At 43.0% G+C, this 17241-nt stretch overlaps 1 protein-coding gene across 6 annotated transcripts in view; it reads right to left on the reverse strand.

Annotated features, from left to right (window-relative positions):
* Window positions 1-17241, reverse strand: part of MNAT1 (MNAT1 component of CDK activating kinase) — a 106460-nt gene that overhangs the window by 81718 nt on the left and 7501 nt on the right. For 2 of the 6 annotated variants that reach the window (XM_085549602.1, XM_085549601.1), the window contains exon 2: window positions 9461-9513. The exons of the other annotated variants lie outside the window; for them this stretch is intronic. In XM_085549602.1, the coding sequence (XP_085405728.1) occupies window positions 9461-9468 (8 nt within the window). In that variant the 5' untranslated portion in view covers window positions 9469-9513. The remainder of the gene's footprint in view (window positions 1-9460; window positions 9514-17241) is intronic. 6 annotated transcript variants of the gene reach the window in all.

Genomic DNA, 17241 nt, shown 5'->3' on the forward strand with positions numbered 1-17241 from the left:
AAAAAAAAACAATAAAAAAAACTCGTCTCCTCCTTCCTATTTTTTAAGTTATAAAAAAGGGTGAGCAAAGCTCCAGAACTTGGCAAGCGGATCCAAGCGCAGGTGTTTGATTTGTTTTTATCACAGTGTTGCCTAAGGACCAACAGAACAGGGTCTCCCTGTGTGAGATGTTATGCACAGACAGTAGCACCTGAAACTACTTCACCTTTTCCCCCCCTCTCTTCCCCAAATCAAAGACATTTCAAGTTTACGCAGGACCCAGCGAGGGAAAACACCCCTCCTTGCACAAGCACTCCATCCAAGTGCTTTTCAGAGCCTGCCCAAACTGGGAGCAGTGCTCCTAAGGCTAGAAAGCTGCTTTCCTATAAAAATTAAGTGTTTTTAAAAAGAATTAACAAAAACTAAAAAGATGAGTGCAAACCCCACAAGGGGAATCCCGTATCAGGTGATCAAGTTCTTTATCGCTCACACATATCCATGCTTATATTCATTCCTTATGAACACATCCGTGTTTATATGGGTCAGGATTGGACTTAGCCGAGCCCTGCCTCCTCCCCATAGGTTTAATGCACCCATTCAGATCCAAACTCAGTCCCAAGCAGTGCTGCCTGTGCCCCAGTGACAGAAGTATGATGGGTCCCACACCTCCTCCTCACTCCTGGAGGAGAAAAGCCATCTCTGGAACTCCAGGCAAGTGAGCCCCTCCTCCTCATCTCCTGGAAAAACAAAGTATCCACGAGAGGATACTAAATAGCACTAGACCAGACATTGCTTTGCTCTGTATTCGTCTTCCCTTTCATCCCCATGAAGGCATGGCTCAGCCTAAGCAGTCTGCAGCAATGCACATTTTTGAGGACAGCAAGCAATAAAGCAGCTCGGTGGTTTGGCACCATCGCTGCACAAAGCACAGCACGCCTTACACACACCTCGGTGTTCAAGGGCTTCAGGATCATACTAAAGAATGCTTTAAATACACTGCAGAAGAAGAGAAGTTCCTCCAACACACTTTGTGCAGGGAGGACCCGAGGTGAGCAGTGAATCCCCTGGCACATCCAAACAGACAAGGATGGCTCAACATAAGTGCATTGCTGGATGGCTCAACACAAGTGCAGCTCCACAGCACTGCTTATTTTCCGAGCTTGGCTGGCAAGAGAGCAAACAAAACAGAATAAAGGAAGAGCCATTCTCACAAGCTGAGCACTACATACCCCTTCCTTCTATACTTTAGATTCTGCTGAGCAGAGCACAGATTTTCAGGACTTTGATACGCAGCCATTAATCAGTTCAGAATAAAAGAAATCTTTTATTGCTGTTGATTGGGAATATTAAGGAATGAGTTACTAACCTTCTTCACAAGGGCTATTTTTAGTAGATAGGCTCGTTAAACAGAACCGAGTATTCCGAATCTCGAAGGCCCCTTTTTTCAGCTTTTATAACCAAGATGTTTCTGTAATTTAAACTAACAGGCAAAACAAACCATCCCCTCTACTATGGAAAAGTTTAGATTAAAAACATAATGATACAGTCTTCTATATGGAGCCAAGACTTGAACTCCAAACAAACCGAATGGAAAGTATCAGTAAAAAAAAAAAAAAGATGTGTTTTCACTTGTTCCTCCATTCTGATGTCAGATGGAAATTTACTTACAGAAACTGAATGATCCTTGATTTATGGACAGGGAGCATTACAAACAAACAGGAAAACACACACACAGAAAGCTTACAGAGTGACATCGAGGTTTCCAAGAACATTCACAGGCTTTTTGTTCAGCTCAGATGAGCCTATTTCGAGTCTCCCAAGGACATAAGACACAATGTGGAGCATGCAGCCATCAGACCTGTTTGTTTCACAACCTCCAGTACATTTAGCAAGTGCTCAGAACCCGCAGTGGTTTCTACCACATAGCCAAGAGCTCATCTACTATTTGCAATTGGCCACTGCAGGTTTGTTTTCCAAAGCCAGGCTGATGGACTACGAGGTGCATCCTAGAAGGCAGCTTCTTCCTGGAGTCTGCAGCAATGATGAGCTCTCATTGATCCAAGCAGCTCTGGGATCCAAATGAAAGCAATTAGTTTGTTGAATGCTACATTACACAGGTTAGGGATCAAAAAACAGAGAAAAGAGAAAGAAGCATGTCTGCAATGGCACATGTGAGAGAGAGCTCATTATGGCTGTAAGACACCTCAGGTTATGCAGAGAAATCACGGTTCCATCCACCAAGAGATAAGAATGTAACACTTCATGAGCTCTATTCAGTTGCCTGCAGCCCCCTCTGCTCAGCCCTCAGTAACTTCAGAAACCACTTCCAACTTCTTTTTTCCCCCCACAAAAACACTGAGACCCCAGAGAGCTGATCTCAACCACTCCATCTTAACCCCTCTTGTAAATGACAAAGCATAACCCAAAAAAAGGCTCTGGTACTCAGTGTATATCTGTATTATGTCAGTTCTCAGCATCATCTGCCAAGCATACCATCTTTCTTTTAGACTATTTATATCTTCAGGGAAAAGGATGCACGCACAGACTTTTGTTTCATTTTTTGTCCTGCCAGACGAGTTTAACTCCATATTGCACAAAGAAGGAGGTGAAATGAACCCAGGAACCTCAAAAATTCAGAAGGCACTCAGCCCCATTTAACCCTATTTTCCAGACACCCAGACACATGCCTGGGTCATTCTGCAAACACTACAGCCCAGCTCATCCCACCTGCACTTACCAGAAAGCAGACCAGGCTGCGGTTGAACTATAGCCCTGAATGAATGGCATTGAAAGCAAAAAAAAAAAAAGATATCGTGCATGAATTAATGATAAACAGAAACACTTCCACCAGCCATTGTGTTTCAACATCTCCATTACAAAACCATTTCAAGTGGCTTGGACCTGATAAGGGAGTTTTGCAGCAAACTGAAACTTGACTAACTCAGAACATGAGACTTTTTATGGGGGGAAGGGGGGGCCTCAAGCACATAGAAAATATTTCCACTGATGTTTAAATAAAAGTAGTTCTTCATGAGATACTGCTGCATAATCAGTTAAGCACACAATAATGAAAACCTATCTCATGGCACATTTATCTCAATTGAGTCGAGATGACAAGCCAATACTTGAAAGGCCAATTCTTGACAATTCACAAGCAGCTGCGTGGCATTGAGAAAGAAATGTTTTCACAATGACTAGGCATACCAAAATCGATAGAGGATTTACCCAATGTACCAGAATAACGACTTCAAATCCATTACAGTCGACTGGGCAAACACATGCACTAAAATAATAATTCAACTATGTCAATAACCCTTTTCTTCTGTTTTATTCTCTTTCAGTAAGAACTTTTGCAAGTTTTTCAGGTTCTCAATAAACATCAGGCTCGGTTGCTTCCAGGATTAGGAGCTGCCCACAGAACACCTGACCCTAAGACACGATTATGAAATCCTCCACATCTGCCTTAAACCTACAAGTAACACACGTGAGGTCCAGCTCAATGCAACCCTTGGCTCATGGCACCCAGGACAAACATGCTCATCGTTGCCCAGTTCAGACCCTCACACCAAGCTCCATACAAGACAAGCTGCCCCACACACATCAGTGCCATGGGAGGAACTCCTGTGCTGCCATAGACAGGCCTTGCTGCCTCACTCACATTGGGTTATGGAACACCTGCAAATATCAGAAATCTCACTTGAAAAACTAGAACACATAATAAAAAATAAACACTTTAGGGACCCAAGTTAGTCACAACAAACATTTTGCTTGAATGAAAACCAACCTACCTTTTGTTCTGCCCTTGCAATGCAATTTAAACTGCATGTGGAAGCAAGACGAGGAAATAAGGCTGTACAGTAGAAAGAGGAGAAAAAAAACTGAAGTGGTATTAAAGGTATGATGTGATATTCTGACCACAATACTAAGGGCTTGTCGTAAGACACTCCCATGTTTCATGTCTAACCCCAGACAGTAAGAAGATAAAGTTGATAAAACACACATCCACAAGAGAACCAGGCACACGCCCAAGGTTTTCCATTAAAACAACAGTGTTCTGGGGTCTCAACGGGAAGCATTTTAAAAACCATCTCACAAGCAAGACTTCTCAAAATGAAAACCTTTACCAATCTCTTGCAGCCATACCTGATGAACACTTGCATATGTTGGCTCCTCTCTCTTGGCCTTTGGGAGGAACCAAGCCAAACTTCTGCCAAAAGCACTGACTTGTATTTCACCCTTAGCATAAAAACTACAGTCTGGTTTCCTTGAACTATTCAAACACAGTGATTTACCGTGGACACATGTACTTTAAAACAGCTAAACAGAACAGTCTATTGCAACAACAAAGACAACTTCCATGGTCCTGACAGCAGTGAGTACACTGCTGGTGCTCAATGAGCAGCATATAAGGAAGAATCATTAGGTTTTCTTGGCTTGAAAGTCACAGCAGATTGTGCTTTCAAAGTGCTCTGTGTTAGCTCCTGTTTTATGATAGAAAACAATCAACTATTTCCTTTTAGATAAGTAGTTTTAGATAGCTTCATTCATTGCTGCCAAAAACTAATGACCAAATAAGTTATGAGACACCAACTCCCATTCCGGTGAGCAGCAAATGTCTTCACAACCTCGATTTTATATGTTCAGCACAGGAAAACAACAATTGCATTTGCTCATGTTGAGCCAGCAGCAGTTCCAAAGAAGCTGTTCATCTCCCTTCATCCTGCTGTACAATGTCCTTTCCCTGCTGCCATTTCTCACAGGCCAGAAACAAACACTTGTGCAGCCACACGGTTATTTGCTGGGTTTTTTTCCTGTCACACAAACTCACCCGTTTGGTTCACCGCATAGCTCACAAATGCTTATGCCAGCACATAGCAAAGGGCAAAGTGAACACAGGAACGAGCATTGAGGGTGAGAACACTTAAATAGGATGTTGCCAAATATAAAATCAAAGTCAGAGCAATAAGTATATCGCACTATGCCATGGAGGTCTCAAAAGGCAGACACAATTCAGAATCATTCCTTAGGGAGGCTGAAGCTGGAAGGGGAGCTGTGTTCGGAATCAGAGGATGCTGGTGCTCAGAAGAATGGTGAAGCACTGTATGAGTAATGCCACATACCTCAATAGCTTGGCAAATCCTGTCTCCAAGCAGAACAAGAAGAACCCATGAGCAAGCTCCAGGCCCCAACAAGTTCAGCAGCCAGACTTCCTGCAGACAGGTCAGGGCATCCCACAAACAGCATTCACAGGCAGCCTGCACCACTCTATTTACACATTGGTGGTACTGACAACCATGGATCCCTTGACTGAGGCCATGCTTGGAACACAAGCATCCTTCTTTACTTGAGGGCACCCTCTGCTGCTTCATCAATATCTCTCCTGAGATGTCTCAGTGCAGTTACCAAAAGCAATACAAGAAGATCAGACAGGATAGAAGATAAAGGATAGCAACTATTTATCAGAACTGATACAAATGAAAGACCCAGAACCCCTATCATTCTATTGCAAAATATCTTTAACAAAACATGCAAGGTTACTTTGCAGGCAAGTGCTTCCACAAGAGAAACAGAAGGTAAAAATTGCAATGGAGTTTAGTAAGCTCATGAGGAAGACTTTGTGACCCAGTTGTCTTTTAGAGGCAATCTGAATTAGTAATCAAGAAGAGGTCATCCAGTCCTACCTACAGTCGTAGCTGCTTGTTCTAGTTCTGTTTTTAAAGCAACAGCACATGAAACAGATGTTCCAGCATCTGCTCTTAACAGAAATAACTCCTAGCTGTCAAACCGAAGCACCCTTTCTTAAATTACACAGATTAATATTCTCCCATCAATAACCAAATAATTTATCTTATCTGGCATAAAACATGATACATGAATGTCTCAGGTCCAAATTTGATTCACTTGGGTCACCTAGAAAAGGAGAGAGGGTAAAATCATACCGTTCTGTTTGTTTTACCTTAGCAACTGATGAAACAGCACCAAAGAAAGAGAGCAAGCATTCTTAGCTTCTTTTGTTTCAGATGGTACATGCAATTTAATACATAAATAACAGATACATATTCAAGCATGTAAAAAAAATCTGTAAGCACATATACATTAGCTGATGCTTTTGTACACTTTGCACTATGACACATCTCAGCCTGGAAGTAACACAAGTTTAAGTGGATGGTTTCTGTGCAGCAAAAGTGGTGGCCACGCCTCAACAGCTCATCATTCCCTGCCCTTCATCAATCCTACCTGGACTTAGTGAACAAACCACATCTCAAGACTGCTGCCACTTGGTGAGACAGGCCAAAGGTACCAGCAGTTTTTCAACAGTAAGGATTCAGGTCTGCCAGGTAAGCGTAGGTAACTTAATCCCAATTCTCTACTGGAATTCCAATTGATTGGGCCATTCGTAATTGCCTGACCTACAGCACTGTTCAGAGTGGCTTGCTAAAGCTTTCTTGCTTTGTGAAAGAATGCGAGAGAAGGAAAGAATGACCTTTAAACAGTCAAAGAGCTGACAGAGCTGAGCCTAAATTACGGTTAACATTGAAAGTTATAGAAAAGCTCATTAAAGGAAAATAAAACAGACCAACATTTTATTGCCATCTCGCATCCACACCGAGATGCGATCCTTGAAAGGCTTGGTTGAGTATCTTCTGAAGTGAAAGATCAGCAATAGAAAAAGTGACAAAGAGTGAAAGGTTTGGGTACTTCCATTTGTGAAAACAGATAAAAATATAAGATGAAATGGCTGACTTGTCGAATACAAACCATTAAAGAAAAGATCTAACAAGTAATGCACAGCTCGCTGAACAAGTTCACTTCACAATAACCACACACAGACAGGTCCGGAAGAGCCCATGGGGTCATTCCTTGCACTTCCACTCAGTATTTGATACCTGCACATCTGCTCCACACGGCACAGGCACATTGAACTTCCAGGTTTACCTCTACTTTCTGTAACCAAACAGATTATATTCTAAAAATAAAAAAATAAAGCTTTTTTTTATCTCACCAGTCTCCATTTTCTTCTGCATACACGCAAAGGAGGATCCTTCAGAAAACCCCAGTAGTAGCAATTCAAACTCCTCCCCCTCCCTCCCGCCTCTCATTTGGGAATCTCCGACTTCCTACCAATTTTTAAGGGTCATTCCTCACTTCATTTTCACATAATCCCTAAACAACCATTATCACATCTTTACTCAGCATGAGATAAAATATAGACTGTGCTTCATAAACAATGGAGACCTTAAGATTACATTCTTAGTGGGACACGGCATGATAAATATTTCAGGGATGTCTTGAAACACCCTACGATATGCAATGTACAAATACAGCATTATATTATATGTATAATATATAACGTGTGAAACAATGTCAAAAATAAACGTTCTGAGGTTGTTCTTGTTTTTAAATAGAGACAAAAGAGCAAAGCCTTCCCCTCATGCAGGCCACCAAGCGGGTCAGTCTGCAACTTCCCTTTTAGGGGTGGCACAGATCCTGACTTATTAAAGCCAACTAAGAAACACTTCTTCACATTGCAAATATAATCATTTAAAATACTTTTTTTTTTTCTCCAAAAAGCAGATATTTTTCCCTGATGCTTAAAAACAAACAGCAATTGCTATTTTAATGCATTAACCAAGTTGGTTAACGTGGTACTCAAAACTTTCTGAAAGCAAGAAATGTGGTCATATCCAGCGCAGCTCTTCATAGAGTAAGGTATTAAATAAAACAAAGAGGACACGTGCCAGGCCTTCATTAGCTACACTGGCATCTCAAGCATTTCCTTAAGATTGTAGGGGACAAAAACCCAGCCCTGTTCTGTAAAGCTGGAGGTATCTTCAAAGGTTATCAAACACGACAAATAAGCAAATATTTTACTCACCAAAGAGCTAAGACAAATTCTTCTCCCAAAGTTGCAGCACATCTCAAACTATTTCATCTATTTAATCACAATGAAGATTTGTGCTATATATTCTATTCCCTTTAGTGGCAGAGAAAAATCAGCACGATGCATTATAGTCCTTTTTGTACTTCTGTCCGCACGCTCTATATGCCACAAAGCACACAGAGCAGCACACCCAGAGCTGTTAGTCTGCAATGGATGCAAGCACTCAGACAAGAGACAACCCAGGACACGGGCAGGGCAGCACACAGCTGCATCCCCCCACACACATTTGCCAGCTTTTCACATTCTAATTTTTGTCCAAAACTTTGAAGTTTTGAGAAATATCCATAAATCTGTTCTTCTTTACACAGAGTTGGAGCATAGAACTGTTGGGTGGTTGTGTGGCTCACAGCCAACCCACAGCCATCGTTATCTGAGCCACAGGGCTCTGCACCCCACAGGTCCCACTGATTGAGTACAGGGCTGTCAAAAATACATAAGGAAACAAATACCCCAAGACACAGATGATCAGTTCTAGACAATACCTGAGCTTATCTGTTTTACCCAAACATTAGCTGCGAAGCACTCAACAATGCCCCAGATTTTCTCATAAACACCACAGTGCTCACAATTACAGAGATCCCTGCACCTATTCAAAAGAGGTGTTGTATTGGGATCACAACAGCCTCGTTAAAAACACTGTTACTAATTGGAGAAACAGCCGCTACCATTTTCCTTATCCATATCAACTGCACACAATAAACGCTTGATACTATCTAGCACTGCTGAAAGCAGTCAAATTAAAACTAATCAGAAGAATATAGCCTTGAGCACATATCCCTAGAAAGACTGGAAGCCTTTGAACGCACAATTTTATGGTTTTCAAATGCTCCCAGCCACATTTGAATAGTAAGTCATTTACTAAGCAAATCTGGGATTCTGCAGACCCAGCCCTCTAAATTGTGATCAACAGGTTGAGGGTCCAGTAAAGAAACCTCCAAACACAAAGACAGGATGCTCAGAAATGACAGGTCTCACCAGTTTCTAACACTGTGGAGGGGCTCACTACAAAAGCGGGCCAGAGCAAACTGTGCACATAAAGCATTTATACACAAGTCTGAATTGTTGGGCTCAATCGTGCAAACTTTAAGCACAATTTGCCACTGATGTCCAACAGGGACATTCTGGATAAACAAGGCTTCTTTAGGACTGGTTTTAGTCTGTTAGCTGAGGTTGTCTCTCCACACAAACCTCCATCCTCCCCAAACCCAGAATCACAAGCTTAGCACTGCGGCACTCTCCATCTAACCCCACTTCCACTGAGGACACAGCCAAGTTTACCAGTCAAATCAAAAAGGAATCCAGATGTGAGGAAAACAAAGGCTGACTGTAGATCCCAAAGCTCACACAGAGGCTGTGCAGACCCCAAGAAGCCAGAACCCAGTACAAGAGCCTGCAGTAGGTGACTATGGGGATATTGCACAGCAGCTGAATCTGAAGAGCAGCTACATGCAGATGTTGTGTTACTGTTACGTTACTGTTCAACCCCAGGCTGGATGGCTTTCTTGGAGAACCTTGCAAAACAAGTTTGGTGGCACTCACAGCAGCATGACTTGAATCTGACGTACAGAGTTAACCAGTTGAACAAAACACCCCTGTAAAAAAAATATATATACATACATGTAAATGAATTCAATGATCCTACAGAGTACATAACTGGCCCTTCTTTCTCCCCTTGCAAGGAGGCCCCTACATGTCACCTCATGCTTCACACTACATCAGCACCAATCCTGGCACGCTGAGTCTTCAAAACCACCTTATAATAAAAATAGAACGCATGACTCAGGTGGTTTAAGGATGGATACGCTTACACGCAAAAAAATAACCCGCAAAAATATCACCTCTAAATAGCAATTTATACAATAGTCGGCAAAACTGCCAAAGAGTTGGCTGCAAAACTTTCAAATGATGGAACTGAAGCACACCATGTGTTCTGTAAGAGAAAAAGAGCTATTAAAATACAGGGCAGAGGGAACTTCCTAGCTGAACTTCTCAGTCTGCCATCGTACAGACACAGTCACACCAAACTGTTACCAAGACTCAATGGGTGGAATTAAGTCTCACACAATTTCTCATAAGTTTTAAATGATAAAGAGTTAAAGCTGTGGGAACGTACATAATAAAGGTAGCTTGGAGTGTAATGCGGGCTAATTGCATTAAGAGTGAATGCACTAATAAGATAATGGCATGTTTTGGTTCTGCTGGCAAGGCAGGAATTTCTCAGTGAGGGCACAAACAGCCCCAAGTGCCAGCAGCACCTGCACAGTGCCCCCACCCACACAGCAAACAGCTGACACTAAGGACAAACTGCTCCTGCAGCAGCACTCTATAGCAAAACCAGGTGCAAGTGGAGCTCAGCGGTCCACGAAATGGCCAAACCAAAAGCTGTCTTTTGTTTTTGACAATATACAGTTAAGTCACTTTTTCCATCCCCGGGGTACCCATTCAAGAAGCATGTTAAAGCTCAATACGTCACTATTGGCTGCACAACAGTTTACAGCCTATACACACGTTTTAAGTTTCTCAGACACAACATGTCAGAAGTTGACTATATTCAGATCTATTTTACTACTAAAAAAGAAATCTGGTCTAATCCTTCAGGCAACTGCTGGAGAGGAGAGCTTGCCTCATAGCCCCATTGGGAACAGAGGAGGCCAAGGGAGGAGGGGAAGCAAAACGTCAACCTCTGGTGGGCTTCAAGCTTTTGGATTCCACTCCATGCTCCTCATCTGAACAGTCCCACAGGTACATCAGTGCTTAAAATCAGACTTCATTAGCGTTCACAAACTCAAGCCCCGCAAGACCTACAGAGAGCAAGCACAAACATCAACATTACACAGAAAGGAGAAGAGAAAAATCAAGAATCAGATTCAAATACCTGAGAAGACTCTTATTAGATGGACTGAGCAATTTCTATGTAACTGTGGAGTTTTTGTTTTCCTTAGAGAGGCAGTGTGGAATTAGGGCTGCCCAACATTCCTTTCTGCAAGCAGCCCTAGCAGCAAGGCTATACTTAAACCAAACATGGGGGGGAACTGATCAAGAACTGCTTTTCACTTGTTCTTTGCTGCAGACATAAACATTTGAGTCCTATTCAAAAAGAAAGGCTATAAATGAGTAATACATATTAAAGGGAAACATAAGCACCGCTTCATAGAAGTGGGAGCCTAAACTCAGCACAACAGGCTATGACTCTGTTCTACTTAGTAATACCAGTGAGGGTCTTCCTACCATTGAGGAAACAAGGAAACAAACAGAAAAACAACACTGCTTCCTGTGCTGTGGGAATTACTTATCAACTATTAGAGCAGAAACAAGCAAAAGAACCTCACTGCCCAAAGGGATGCCTGAGGACGTGGAGCCTGCATTCCGTGTCCTAAAGGTACAGCTATAGATATCTGTAGTTTTGGTTTCTACTTTTGGGACTTTGCTCGTCCTGTCTGAAGATCACCCTGCTCCAAAGGTCTGCAGCTCTCACAGACTGCTGATGCCACCTGGGGAAAATGCGTCACGCCGGTCACTGCCAGAGCACCAAAGAAAACAGGTTAGAAGACAAAAGCCTTCCTCAGCTCCAAGGAGTGTTTACAAATGTGATGAATGCCAGTGTGTGTCCTAGCATGCCAGCTTGAAAATAAGTCGAGCACCTGGACCTCCACACAAAAGGCTGACTCACCTGTATGGCATCTATTATCCTTTGCAGAGACCCCAAGTTTAGCACTCCAGGGACACAAAGTACTTTCAGGAAGCTAAAGGCAGAGTGACTTTCCCTCGTCCTTCTCTGCACCTGCACACAGCAGGTAAGAGCTGTGGGACTGCTTCCCAACCACAGGCAGCAATGACTTGCACATATACAAAACACTCCTGGGATCCATCCCTACTTTACTCTAAGAATGGAAAGAAAAACAGCACAGAGATTTAAGAACCACAGATACAATCACCTAAACTCAGTGTTAACCCCATCCCACCTTGCCACTCCACTGAGAAAAGAGTAAGAGAGCAAGCACTTCAGTGTGGATAGCATAGCACACAAACACCTCATTCACCCTACTGACAACACCAGGAGACCCACGTAAAACAAATCCCTCTGCTCCAGCTTTGAAGGGGCTACGAAGAGACTTGAAAATTCTCACCACACTTCCAAGGGAGAAGTTGCATCCTCCCCAGCACAGCTCTTTTCAAACTGCAGCAATTCCAGTAATCCACAAATGATCCTTTCATTCTCAGGAACATAAGCTTTACACAATACAAAGAGATGGTTGCTTGTGATTTGTTTAAGCCAAATCCAAATCCAAGCTACGCAGCGTTCGAGCAGAAGAAAAACGGAGCCTCTGCATGCTCAGGATGTCAACTAAAGCAAACACATTAACCCTCACAGAACGCAAAGGGGAAATGGTGTGGGATCATCCATCATCCAGGGTTTTGGGGAATGGCTGCCACATACCTACACCTGACGTTGAACAAACACTACCAGCACTGCTGATCTCCTGGTGCTGTGCTGAAACCATCACCAAGGAGGTATATGAGCACTGCGTGCAGATTTCTTAGTTATTTTTACCAGCATCGCATGTAGCTACAATTGCGAGCTATGGTCTAGTCCTACAGTAGCCCATCCTTCCTTCAAATCTAGGCTGCTCTGGCTTCCCAGCCCTCATTCACATCCTCAGGCTTGTATTTGGTTGCCTGGGAGCAGCACAAGGAGCTAATCCAGTTGAAAACCATTAAATGGATCCCAGCTCCACGCTGGCTCACCTTTCAATGCCAAAAAAACAAGCAGTAGGAACATGTGGGAGGACAAGCATGCAACAATGGGGATATCAGAACTTCAATGAGTCGGATTTACCAAGATGACTCAACTGGAAGTCACTGCTCACGTGTCCAGCAATTTTTATTACTTTTTATTACTTTTTACCAAACTGAAATATACAAAATGTGATTCTTAAGACAAACTCCCAATTTACTGCTATCAATTTACCTTCAATAAACTGTGTTAAGTAGATGATTCCACAGAGAAGCGACCATCAGAAAAGATGCACGCTTTTCAGGAGTCAAAATAAATAGTGATCAGGAAAGTAATTGCTATGTAAGGAATCTCACTGCTCCTATGGGTGTTCAAACACCTGATGAACTGAGCCCATCTTCAGGAACACCAGCCTTGCTACACAGCTGTCACCTGCCCCACTGCTCTCATCTGTAAGGCCAGGAAACAAGAACATTCATTAGGAATTTGTACTTTTTCATTATCCATCACAAATTCAGTAAATATACCAATCAGTATCTAGTGGAAATGTCTATCATTGATACATGTCTGACGCTGCCCAGCAGCTCCATAAAATACCTGGAGTAGGCTGGAACAGAAAGTTTACTTCCCTATTCAGGATACATCAGATCCCCCATATCAGATCTCTTCTATTAAGGCAAGAGTCTCTGAAAGCCTGAAAAATCAGGTAGAGTAGGATTCAGAAGGTTAAAAAAAATCCCTATTCCTGTTGGGATCCACTCTAGGGACCAGGAAACAATCAGAGCCGGGTCTTGCAGAGACCACAGGCTGTGCTGCATTGCTCAACTTCCCCTGGCAAAGGCTTGCATTGCAGCAGGACAAGGCTGGCTGGGGAGGCAGAAGCCTGGCCACTCCTGCCCTGTCCCCACTGCCTGGGGGTGACAGCCACAAGGCTCCCTGATGCCTGTGCTGGTGGCAGGCAATGAGCAGCACAAGGCAGGGATGGTGCCACAGCTTCTCTCAATCCTTATCAACAGGGATAAAAGAAAATTCTGGGGCTGCTACATCTACCTGAAAGAACATCCACACAGTATGTTTGACAGACATCAGGGTGTTCCATTTGTGATGCTGTTAAAATGTGCATAAAATATTGGATTAAGAAAATAAAACACTGGAAATCATCCCAACTAACCCTGATAGTGTAATGTACCAAGTAAACTAAGGCAAGAAATTTAGAACAGCCAAAAGCAATCAGGATACAAACATATAATGCACGCATAAATTTATAGAAGCAATAAAATAACTCCAATTTCTTTTAAATATATATATCAAATACAAAACTGCATATTCCTGAGGAAGAGGGTAGAGCAGAAGCTACTGTCTGCACCTCCTGTTGTGTTATTACAAGGCAATTATTTGAGTAGTAGCAAACGTTTCTGGTTATTATATTTTATGTTTCTATACTCGATGGCACTGTATTATATATGGCCTTTTTCTGCAATTAACCTCCAAAACAAATTAAATATTAATGGCTAAATGCCAATTATGATTTTGAGAAACAATAAAAGGATCATAAATAACGCAGATAGAACAGTGAAGCATTTTCACATGATCAAAACAGTGTTTTAGCATTGAAGTTTTTCCCATTCTAATGGGAAATGGAACTGTGCACTCACAGGTGTGGTTACTGCACATGATCTGCAGAGCAATGCCACCTTTTCAGCAGCTCTACCCTTGGTAAAAGCAAGAACAAGGAGCCGTGGTGCTCCTCCAACCAAGCCGAGCAGCACAACAAGATCTGATGCTTCACAGCAACCCTTCATTCGACACTGTGCAGAGTACAGCAGGATCCTTTCACAGCTATTCCTAGACTGTTTCCATCTTCTGCAATTCATTGTACACAATTCTATATTTCACTCAGTAGTACCAGCTCTGCCACATATATGAAGAACTTTCCCACTATTGTACTTCTTAACTAAGGAACTAACCTTAGGCTTGCGAAGGGAAGGGGAAGAAAAAAGCCACAAAGCAGAAATACTTTGAAATATCACTCAGGCAACAGCCTCATTGCTTTAAGGTCACTGCTTCTGTTTCCCAAGGCTGATTTTTATGAACAAAATAGAGGTCTGAAACAAACCATTTAAACCAGCTTCCAAATGTAGTCCAAAGCTGATTTAAATAGCAGCTGCTTGATGCTGAGATGCACAGCTCCTCCCACGCCAGCCATCAATGGCTACTTTACAAATCGCAAATGACACGGGACACGTTGTTCACAAACAAATCAGATTTATGGTTATATTCAGTTGTTCCTGTTACCTGAAATTAGAAATTGAAGCTCATTAAAAATGAATACGTTTCAGAGAAAGTAGAGGCACTGCACTATATTGATGAAAGCTTCATTAAATTTTCAATGATAAAGCTGCTTCTGTATCTGCCAAGGAAGGACGTGTGGTAGAAAGGCATCGGTTGGGGCAACTCGCCTTCAGGCAACTTTGCATCTTTCCCCATCACTAAAACCCACATCAGAATAAAATACTGAACTAATTAAGTGTAATAGAAAGTGGTGGAGGTCCATTACATTCAATGAATGATTACTTCATGATACATTCGCCGATTAGATCATTGAAGCTCTAGAAGGAGAGAACCAGGAGAACTCTGGAAATGGGATCCAACTGATCCAGCTCCAGGCTGTGCAGGTTCTTGTTTAATGATGCAGTTATCTCTGAACTACCCACTTAGAGACATACCGTGAGCTTTGGAAATCAGATCTTACTTGCGCAAGTAGAAACACAAAGCTGCATTGCATTCATAAGTACAGCCTTATTGTTTCTGCCAGACTGAAGCAAAGATAAAAGCCAACCTGTGACAGAGCATGAATAGGTCAGACCATGTCTAAATTATGATTCTCTCATGCCAGACAATTAAAATCTCTGTATGTAAACCACCCATAACCAAGCTGCATGGAAGAATGCAGAATGAAACTGCAGAAGAGAAAATCCCAGCGGTCTGATCCCTCTGGTGGTCACGCACGCTGATAGAAATGCACTCCATCCCTCCCCACCGTTACCCCTTCCCATCAGGAAGGCAGGCTGGGGCTGCTCCCTTCTCCATCCATCAGCCTGCTCCAGCCCAGGCAGGCAGTGGCTGAAGGCCTCGTGCCACGTCACTTCTGCACAGCGTAAGGCCTGAGCGCTGCCTTTTTCCCCTTCAAGCTCTGTGCTCACCTGCCAGGAGCTGAGCTGTAGGACTGCTCTTTTCAGCTTGCCAGGACTGCCACCTCTTTCAGCCCTCAACCAACGTGCACGCAGACAACATCATTTTATCCTTGTTTATTCTCCCCATTTAAACCCTGCTTCAACAAGTTTACATTTTTTCCTTCCCCTCCAGTTTTCCTTGGCTTGCAGCGGGAACATTTAACAACTGACCTCCTCAAAAATCACCATGAGGCACTATTATCCTCACATCACCAGATAAGGAAATTAAGCCAATATAACACCTGAAGCATGCCCGAATTGCACATTCCTGATTTGAGAGTGATTAGCATTAGCGCTCTGTAGGATTTCCTCTACTCAAATGGCAGCTACTGGGGAGTGCAGGAGCATTTCTGCAGGCTGTACTACAGCAGGAGAGCCCTGGAGAAACAAACCTGGCAGCTCCAGGACTTCACAAAGCACCCCTCAAATGCTGGGTGCTGCTTCAACCCCAAAAGGGGTTGGCCTCTTCTCTCGTGTAATCAATGATAGAACTAGAGGGAATGGTTTTAAGCTGCGCCAGGGGAGATTCAGGCTGAACATTAGGAAGTATTACTTCTCAAAAAGGGTAGTCAGGCATTGGAATGCACTGCCCAGGGAGGTGGTGGAGTCACCGACCATGGGAGTGTTCAAGAAATGTTTGGATGTTGTGTTGATATGATTTAGCTGGGAAGTATTGGTAATGGTTGGACCAGATGATCTTCTAGGTCTTTTCCAACCTTGGTAATTCTGTGATTCTGTGATCATCCTGGTGTTGCCCTCAGTCCTAAACATTCCCTTTCTCAGGATGCAGATTTTGTTTATTTTCTCTGGAACAAGGGGATTTGGAGGATTTAAAGGCAGCTTCTCATCTCCAGGCCACAGCAAATCAGTCACAGAGTTATCAAACCACACAACCACCACTGACAGCCCTTCCCAACACCATCCAGGGTGCATAAGGACTAAGGGTTTGTGATCTTCTTAAGCTTGCAGACAGCTACTCCCAGAACAATCCAAACCCTTCTCTTTACACAAGGCTATTCATACACTCATGTTAAAGATTATCCAGTCATTAGTTATACACATAGACTTTTCAGCTCCTAATCTCCATGAAGATACCAGTTTTTAATACGACACACACGACACGTTGCCAGCAAGGATGACAGGCACCGCGTGTGTGTCTGCCTGTACTTGCCTGGAACAAGCAAGGTCTCCAATCTGGCACTGCCAGCAGTTCTTGTGATGCAACAAATCCTGGTGCCAAACCTCCAGCCCAACCGGACCCAACACTTCCCATTCTGACTCCCGGGTTTGAAGGTGTCGGTATCAAAGCACTCCCTTCAGTTTTGCTGTCTAGGAAAAATCAGAAATTCTCC

This window comes from Coturnix japonica, chromosome 5, assembly GCF_054131305.1.
Source record: "Coturnix japonica strain WE chromosome 5, WE-NBRP24, whole genome shotgun sequence".
NCBI classification, from domain to species: Eukaryota; Metazoa; Chordata; class Aves; order Galliformes; family Phasianidae; genus Coturnix; species Coturnix japonica.